This window comes from Mustela nigripes, unplaced genomic scaffold (assembly GCF_022355385.1).
Source record: "Mustela nigripes isolate SB6536 unplaced genomic scaffold, MUSNIG.SB6536 HiC_scaffold_925, whole genome shotgun sequence".
Taxonomy (NCBI): Eukaryota; Metazoa; Chordata; class Mammalia; order Carnivora; family Mustelidae; genus Mustela; species Mustela nigripes.
Window position 1 is genome coordinate 1,040 of NW_026740332.1, and position 8,882 is coordinate 9,921.

General features: G+C 66.6%; 1 protein-coding gene across 1 annotated transcript; it reads left to right on the plus strand.

The window, feature by feature from the left end:
• Positions 1 to 1,758: 1,758 nt before the first annotated feature.
• LOC132008762 (palmitoyltransferase ZDHHC11-like) lies at positions 1,759 to 6,931 on the plus strand (the record flags this gene model as incomplete). The annotated part of the gene is made up of 4 exons (XM_059387321.1): positions 1,759 to 1,858; positions 2,371 to 2,583; positions 6,232 to 6,410; positions 6,826 to 6,931. Coding segments are annotated over 4 exons (598 nt in total), but the record flags the coding sequence as incomplete, so codon positions are not given.
• Between the last annotated feature and the right edge of the window lie 1,951 nt (positions 6,932 to 8,882).

Consider the following 8,882-nt stretch of genomic DNA (forward strand, 5'->3'; position numbering starts at 1 on the left):
TAGGGAGCGCAGGGGGACAGGCAGGACGTGGAGGGACGGGGTTCCAGCCCCTGCCTCTCGCCTCCGTCGTCGGGATAGTGGCCTGCACGTAGCTTCTACAGGTCGGCCTGTAGCGGTGGCCACGGTGTCCAGGAGCATCGAGGCACCCCCCACGTCTTGCTAGAACCCTTAGGCATGACCCAAAACAAACGCCAGGGACCCAACTGCGGCTGAAAGGGGACCCAGGCCCTGCCCGAGCCCACGGCCACGTCTGCACAGTATGGGAGGATGGCGTTTGCTTCCAAGACCAAGGCGAGGGGCTCATTAATGGCACTTACAGAAGGAGTCCGTGAGGGTCTGGCGCCGACTGGACGGGGGCGTTAGGGGGTCGCCCAGAGAGTGATACTGGGACAGGTGCAGAAGGCAAGACAGGGTTGCAAGCAGGGGTGGGGGACGCGGCTTCAAGCCCAGGGAAGAGCCCGAGGAAGGCTGAGTATGTGAAGTGCAGAACCCCGTGAGCCTGCGCAGCGCTGTGCGGTGCACGCATCTGTGCGTGCTGTGGTGTCACGTGTGGGGTCCCCTGTGTGGCGTGTGCGTGTCAGGGCGCAGTGGTGTCTGTGCGTGGAGCCGTGTGAACCGTACCCATTCCGCCCCAGGAGACCAGAGGCGACATGTGTGTCGGGAGCCTGGCTTTGGTTGCGGGTTTGAACTGACGTGATCCCCAGGAGCTAAGAAGGTTCACGCGCTCCTCCCGCATGCGCTGCAGAGTGGGTGAGGGAACACGCGGTGTCCGTGAACAGGGGTGTGTGAGCCAAGGCGAGCCACGGGAGGCAGGGCCGGGGCGAAGCTGCCCCGTGGCCCCCATGTGGTCTCTCCCCAGGACCCCTATCCGCCCCACCTGCCCCGTGGCTCCTGTGACTGGGGAAGGGGGTGCCCCGTGCAGGGCCCGGGGGTGATGCTCCTTGTGCCCTGTCCTCATGCCCACGCCATTACCCGGATGCGTGTGCCTGCCGTGGGCTTCAGCCCTCGGCGCCTCCCGGCTTCTCTGGGGCACTTGCGGGTGTGATGCGGGGAGCTTCCCGGAGCCCTTTGAGGAGCGGGGACCCATGTCCCTGCAGGCCTCGCGCTCGGCCCCTGCGCTCTCGAGACCCTTGGCTGGATCTGTTTCGGTTCAGAATTCTCCCAGAACCTCAGGAGTCGCTTGTTTAAATTTCACAAATTCCTGTGGCTTCCCCACGAGGTCACGGTGACATTTCTGTCCTGGGAACCCCTGCGGGATGGGCGGCTGTGCTCATCCTGGCCAGTGCAGGTGGCCCTGGGACTGACTCCGTCATCATGTCTTGCTCCTTCCACAAGATAAGTTCTCTGCTCTGTTGTTCCAGCTCCTAGGATTTCTCCCTTCGTGTCACTGGTTCGCCTCCCCTCCCGAGGTCCGCGCGTGCCCTGGATCTGACTGCCTCTCCCTTTCTGTTGGTTCTGGCTTGCATCTGAGTGTTGCTCTGGGAACGATATGGGAATCACGTGGCAGCGCAGGTCCCTGCCCAGTCCCGGTGTGCTGGTCGTCTTGCTGTCCATGGGGAATGCTCTCTGTGGGCCCCTGGGGGTCTCACTGACCAGGGAAGCCCCTCCTGGCCCCACATCCTGAGAAAGGAGTGGCCAGCCTGTGGAGAGCAGCCGAAATCTGCCCTCCTGCGGCGACGTCCCCAGGACCCTCAGGGCTCCGCCTCCCGTGGCTGTGATGGGTCTCTCGCCCATTCCCTCCGCCCACCGCCTGGCCAGATGTGGCTACCACTCCCTCCCAGCCCCTCCCCTCAACCCCGGTGGCCCGGAGCGCCTGGAGGCCCCGGAAGCCCGCTGGCGCGCAGGTCTTCACCCCGCAGTGAGAGCAGCGCAGTTCTCTGGGAATGTGGGATCTCGTTCTGTCCTTAAGGGAAAATCGTAGAAAGATTCTCGGGGGATTTCAGGCACATAAAAGCGTCACCTGGTCACCGCAGCCAAGGTCTGCCTTTCCTGCAGACTTCTCCTGTGTTTCCCTGGCGATGAGGGCCTCCTGACAGGGGTCTCCTTCCTGTCCGGGATGGGTCTCCTCCTGAGTCTGCGTCCATCTGTAAACAAAGCCCGTGCCCATCCCTGGAGGCGGCCACGGCCACAGCCACACTGGGGTCGGGGCGGATGCCTCTCTTGGGTCCTCTGCCGTGTGGGCTGCACACGCTCAAGAGTGTTGTGCAGTTGTGTCTCTGCTCTGGGCTGGACAGACGCAGGGTTCCCCTGGGACCCTGGAGGGTCCTCCACCTGCCACCTGCCCCCAGAGGTGGGCCCCCAGGGCCCCCTTGCCATAGAGCTGCGGGAGGGGTCCATGCACGCCTGTCTGGCCCTCCTCTCGTCTTGTAGATGGATTTGTGGGGCAGGAGCTGGAGACGGGTCGTCCCGGAAGCAGGGGGCAAGCGGCCCTCGCCCCCCAACCGGTCCCGAGTGAATGGCTGGTCGAGGCCCCTGCACTCCTTCCAGGCGGTGGCCTGGGTCACGGTCCTCGTCATGGCTGTCGCCAGCTTTGGCATCTTCATCCCCTTCCTGCCGCGGGACTGGAAGGACGTCGCCTACGGTGTATCCTTTCCTGTGTCCAAATGGGGGCTCCCGGGGGCCTCCACCAGACCTGGCTCAGGCCACACGTGCCCTCTGGGCCCCCTGCCACTCCGTCCTGTGCGCCCGGTCGCCCATGGGTGCGGCATCTTGCCCTCTGACCCCGCGCCCTTTACCCCAGATTGTCCCCATGGCCACAGCACCGATGGACCCTACGTGTGTTCCTGTGTGGCTCACGGGAGCGGGGTCCCAGCTAAACGCAAGGCTTTAGGGAGAACACTCCTGGCGGCGAGGGGTAGAGGCACTCTGGAGTGGGGCGGAGAGCCCTGAGGACAGGAAGGAGTCACAGGGCCAACGTGCAGATGCAAACGCACGGTCCCGCATCAGCCACGCGGGGGTCGCACAGGCAGATGCTTGGGAAGAAGGCTTTCTCTCCACTGGAGCAGCCCACCCGGCTCAGGGACCGCAGCCTGTCTCCCGGTGATGTCCACAGGTCCCCTGTGGGCCGGACCCTGGCGGCTGGGTGGGAGGGGCACGCCGGGGACCCAAGGGGTTGTTTCCAGGGGACACTCGTGGTGACCGTGGCCGTCTTCAGCTGCTCGTCCCCTGCTTTCTTGTTTGGCCCTGTCTTGGGGCCTAGAAGCGTGCTGGCAGGCAGTGGCCGGACCCAAAGACAGGGAGGCTGCCGGCTGCTAGGACCCGCCACACAGGCCACCGTGGAGGCCGCCAGTCCCATGGAAGCCCTGAGAGGAGGCTGCCGACGTGTCACCAGAGCAGCTCCAGGCTGGGTGGGCAGGCGCTGGGGACGTGGACGCGCACGGGGCTGTCACGCAGGTGCCGCAGGGGAGGGTCCGGGAGCTGCCAGCTGTGCTCTCCCTGCCCTCCAGCACCGGCAGCAGCGGCCTTGATGCCTCCTCACACTCACTGTGGGCTGCGGTTCCCCGTGCCGCCCGTGTCTCTGTGTCGGGGGCCCTGACCGGGCTGACCTCCGCCTGCGGGGCCCCCAGCCGTGTCTGGTCCACCGGAGTGGAGCGGGGAATGCGGCCCCGCCCCACGCCTGCGGTAGGGCCTGCGCTCTGGCCACTGGGGGGCGCCGCGGTCCTTCGTGTCTGCAGGGACGGGCCTGGCCCCAGGGCGGAGGCCGGGTGGGGTCGCAGCTTCCCACAGCAGGAAGACAGCCCTGCCAGGCCTTGGCTGACCCTGGGGGTCTGAGCTCCCCCCACACCGCAGAGGGAAGCAGCGCCACCCAGAGGGTCCACTGTGCAGAGGGCCGGGCGTCGGAGGGCCCTCGATGCGGTCCGGGGGCCTGTGTTGTGGCTGGGACCGTGCGGTGACCTCCTGCTCTGAGTCCAGTGCTGGAGCGAGGCGGACGTGCTTGGGGCCGTGGGGGCTCGGGTGCGCCTCACTTCCTGCAGCAGAAGCGGAAGGACGGGGCGGGGGGGTGTGTGTCCTGGCTGGCGCCGGCCACTGCTTTACCAAACACAGACTGTTGCTAGGGGACCGAGGCCTCCGGGCCAGGGCCTCCCGCCGGCCAACAGTGGGACCTCCTACCCCGCTCTGACGACCTGTCCCTCACGGGCGCCCCAGCCACTCAGGCGAAGGCACTTGAGAGTAAGCGCGGCACCGCCGTGATGCTCGAGGTGCTCTGCCCGTGCAGGCTGACGCCGGGAGTGAGGAGCCAACCCAGCGAGCGGCCAGGCAGAGTGGGGTCACCTTCTGCTGCTCCGTGTCATTCCCGTGACTGACCTGGGGTCACTGGCTTGAGCGCTGGGAGACAGTAGGTCAGACAAGCCGGTGGGCTGTGTTTTTGCTTGGAAAGCCTCGTGCTCAGGGGGCTGTGGAGGGACTTAGCCTACCGCTCGGGGGGGCTGGAAGCCGCACCCCCTGGCTCCTGGTGGACAGCTTCTGGGAGCACCTGCGGGGTTGGGACGTTGGGGGGAATGGCGGCAGGCAGCTCCATGTGGCTGGCCCAGTGGCTCGGGTCAGGGGCCTCGGGCACCTGCACTTTGAGGGTCAGAGTACGAGCCGTGCCATCCCCACACTGTGCCCCGGCGGTGGTCTCGTGCAAGCCCTGTGTAGCTGTGGGGGCAAAGGCCTTCAAGCACACATCCCAGCCCTGGCCTTGCCTGCTGCCCTCCGGGGCTCCCTCCCCGGCACCTTGCCCTCCCGTTTCTGGGGCAGGCAGGGGAAGGGGCCCGCACCTGGGCCAGCAGCTGGACCCCCTGCAGCGTTGGACTGTCCTGCGCCCGCTGCTCTGGTTGTCTCCTGTTGCCCCAGTAACCACACGAACATGCCCACGGTCTGGCCAGCGCCTCGGGCTTCAGGGAGCAGGTGCAGGGGGCAGGCACGCCAGCACCGTGCTGTTGTCTCCAACCGTGACCATGAAGTCCGGCCCCGTCAAGGCCCCCCCACCCCGCCCTTGCTGATTCGCGCCCTGCATGGAACAGGCCATGGTCGGCTCAGCCTTGGAGCCGGGGAGGCCCACGCCCTAGCCAGCCCTGCGGGGTCCGGCAGCTACATGAAGTGTCCCGGTGTCATTGCCTCCTCTCCACGGCCCTGAGGGATCTGGTCAGTCCCTTCCCCACTAGGGGAGGTTCTCAGCCGCCCCTCCACCTGCCCCCGGCCTGGGAACCAGCTTCCTGGTCTGACCGCCCGCCCTCCGCTCCTCCTCACCCATCCTCCTGACAGCGATGCTCACCCAGCAGGCCTGGCTCCCCTTTGCCGCCGTGCCCACAGCGGGCACCAGAGTCCTGTGTCTACACTGGTGCTGAGGCTAGAGGAAAAGGGGCCATGAGCAGGTCTGGCCAGAAGCAGCCTCCCGCCCGGGGTTGGGGTGCAGTGACCTTCGCGGACGCAGGCCCACGCGCAGGCCGAGCGCCGCTGCCGGCGGGGTGGCCGAGCTCATATCACACGAGGGGTAGAGCCTGAGAAGGATCCCACCGGGGCTTCCTGCAGGATGGAGTTATGACCTCAGCCCCCTGCTCAGAGCCCCTGCTCCTCCTGTCCAAATCACGGCAGAGCCGGGTGCCCACAGCCGGCCGTTTCCCGCACCACACCCCGGAGCCCTGAGCCCAGAGCCGGCCAGAGAAGCAGGGCAGGACAGATAGGGAGGCGGCCTCCCTCGCTTCTGTTTGGTTTCCATGGGGACAGTGTGTTGGTCCCGAGGTGGAGGAGGAGGAGAGGGTGAGGTCCCAGGGCCTGGTTTCACCCTGGGCGCCATGGAGGGAGTGGGTGCTGGAGAGCCCGAGGGGCTGGGGTGGGGGAGCTGAGAGCAGATGGAGGCGGACCGGGCAGCCCTGTGCCCCACGGGGACTGGGTGTGGGAGCCCTCCCTCCCCACCCTTGTTTCTGGATGACCCCACACGTGCTCTCCCAGCTGCCTGAGAAGCCCCCACGCCTCCTTTAGCACCCAGCGTGGCCCCCCATCCCCGCGTGGCACGTTCAGGTCACTGGCAGTCGCCCCCAGGGCCCGCTTCCGCTGGAAAGCCCCTCTCCAGTGCACGTGTCTGTCGTGGAGGAAGGAACAGGGGCGCTCAGTCGACTGCGGGGGTGGGAGCTGGGCCGGTGCTGGAACCCGGCTCTCAGCCTGCACTCTGCTCCCGCGGCGCTGGCCAGCAGCCGCCCTGGGTGGGGACCAGGCCCGGCCTCGCGTTCCTTGACACCCCTGCCCCAGGTGACCGGCGGGCTCTTCCTTCTGCACCTCTCCGTCCACCTGCTCGCGGTTTCCATCGACCCGGCCGAGCCCAATGTCCGGCGCAAGAAGAACTACTCGGAGCCTGTGCCGACCTTCGACCGGTCCAAACACGCACATGTGATCCAGGACCAGTACTGCCACCTGTGTGAGGTCACCGTGTGCGTGCCCGGATATGGGCATGGGCGGGGCCGAGGGTCCCCTGCCCAGCGCGGCAGCCGGCCTGCGGAGGGCACACCTGTTCCCAGGCTGCTGGCCGGCGCTGCTGTCCTTGAACGAGGAGCAGTGGGTGTCAGAAGCACAGGGCCCCTCGCCGATCAGATGTCTGCCCGGGCTAGTCGTGGCTTCCGTGGGCAGCCTGGGCGGGAGGCCTGTGGCTCAGGGTGGGGTCCGAAACCAGCCTCGAAGCTCGAGCCCTGGCACCTGTAGCAGGTGTGGCCAGGGGATGCCACCCGTCTGGGGCCTGGTCCTCCGTGCTCCCTGCCACTCCCCTGCAGGCGGGCAGGGGCGCGGACCGCACCTTCTTCCCGCGGGCGCTGCCGGCAGGCTGATGCTCCCGCGTTCCCCCCCCCTCAGGAGCCCGAAGGCCAAGCACTGCAGCGCGTGCAACAAGTGCGTCTCAGGCTTCGACCACCACTGCAAGTGGCTTAACAACTGTGTCGGGGGCAGGAACTACTGGTGAGTGGCCGCAGGGGCTTGCAGGGGGCAGGGCAGGGCCCCAGGAGAGCCCTCCTGCAGGCCGGGGGGCCTCACAGGGTGAGCACGTGGGCCGCAAGCCTCAGGGGCTCACAGGCTGCCCCTCTGTCCCCCACTGGGAGCCGAGAGAGGTCCTAGCCCTGCAGAGGGGCAGGGGCGGAGCTGCGGGGTTTTGAGCTGCTGGCCTGGGCATGGCTGCCTCCTCCCAGGGATGCCATCGGAGCGCAGAGCACGGGCCTGGGAGCAAGCGTCCAGCCAGGTCAGGCTCAGGGCTGGGCCTGTGAGCGTCAGCAGGTGCCCACGGCTGGAGCCTAGGCTCTGTGCGGCCAGGAGGGGCGGCGCTCCCCATGCTGCTCCTTCACACTGGCCTTCGCTGGCTGGTGACGCAGCGGCCAAGGGGGTCCCCTGCGTACTCACCACCTCCTGCCGACGAGCCGCATGCACCTGTCAGGAGCAGGAAGCCCAGGTGAGAAGTGCGCGGCTGGCCCAGGCCGGAAGAGCACTGTGGCCTTGAGCAGAAGGACGGCAAAGCTCTCCTAATTAGAGACACCCAAACAGCATTCGGTGACTAGGGGTGCCTGGGAGCCCCCGTCCCGCCTCCTCCCTGCAGAAGAGGAGCCCCTGGCCCTCCAGGCTAGGGCAGGCTCCTGCTCACACTAGCAGGGCTCTCCTCGCTCCGGACACACATCCTTAAGGCCTTGGGGCCGTGAGCTGGTCCCCTTGAGGTTCGGCCGTCGGGAGAGGGGAGGCCCTGTCACAGAGGAGGACCGAGGGCCCCACAGCACAGGCTGGAGCTCAGGGGTCCTGACGGGCCCAGGCGCAACAGGCTGAGGGGGTTCCCTGTGGGCCAAGAAGCCGCTTGACCACGGGGGAGCTGCGGAAGCCGTCCCGGCATCCAGCGGACAGTGTTGGCCGGGGGTGGAGGAGAGCGGGTGCCCAGTGCACAGCAGGGAGAGGCTGCCTCCCGTGGACGTAGCGCGGCAGTGGGGGGGAGGGCACGGGGCTACTGTCCATCTGCATCTGCCCCAGAGTCCCTCCTGTGGCTTTGTCAAAAAAAGAGGGCAAATCATAACAAACCAGCAAAGCAGGTCCTCACGGAGAAAGTGCTGGGTTGGGGGCCAAGGCTCTGCAGACGCGGGAGTCAGGCAAGGAAGCCATGTTTCGTGTCCCAAACGTTGGCGGGACAGGCTCTGGCCCCCAGTGGGAGGGCTGCAGCTCGCCGGCTGACAGCCCGACAGGACGGCCCAGGGCCTTCCTGTGTGGGGCAAACCCACTGCCTGCCGGGGCTCCCTGGAGACCAGAACCAGGTGTGGGGCCAGGCCGGTGTCCCCTGCAGCTTAGGGACACCCAGGAGGCTGGGCCTGCATGGGATTGCACAGGAGACGCCCCTCAGGGAACTGAGTGAGCCACAATGCGACAGCATCTCCCCTGGACCCCTGGGCCATGCTCCACATCTAGCCGACCCTGTGGGAGTGCCCACGTTTTAGCTCTCCACCTAAAGATGTGTGTAAAAAGCCTGCCAGAAGTTCTGGAAAAGCATCATGTGATCAACAGAATTTCAGCTGAAGAAAACATTGAGGCTGAAAACGTTCAAGAAGTGGTTTCCTCTGAGGTCACGAGAGCACAGAGCCCTCGGGAAGACTGTGGGAGCACATTCCAAGAATGCCGACCACAGTTTATTTTCTGGATGGACGGGTCATTCTCGGGGTCTTTTGAGCACAGGCAAGGGGGGCAGGAGTGATTTCAGTCTGATGGCAAAGCACAAAGCCAGGCCCAGGGAGGGCGTGCAGAGCTCAGCCACCACGAACCAGACCCGGCCAGGCACCTGTCTTGTGCACGCCCCCGGCCTCCCGAACCAACGCGGCTTTGATGGCCTTGATGGAGGACGGCGCTAGGACCCCACCGGGTGTCCACACCCAGTTCCGTTCAGCAGCAGC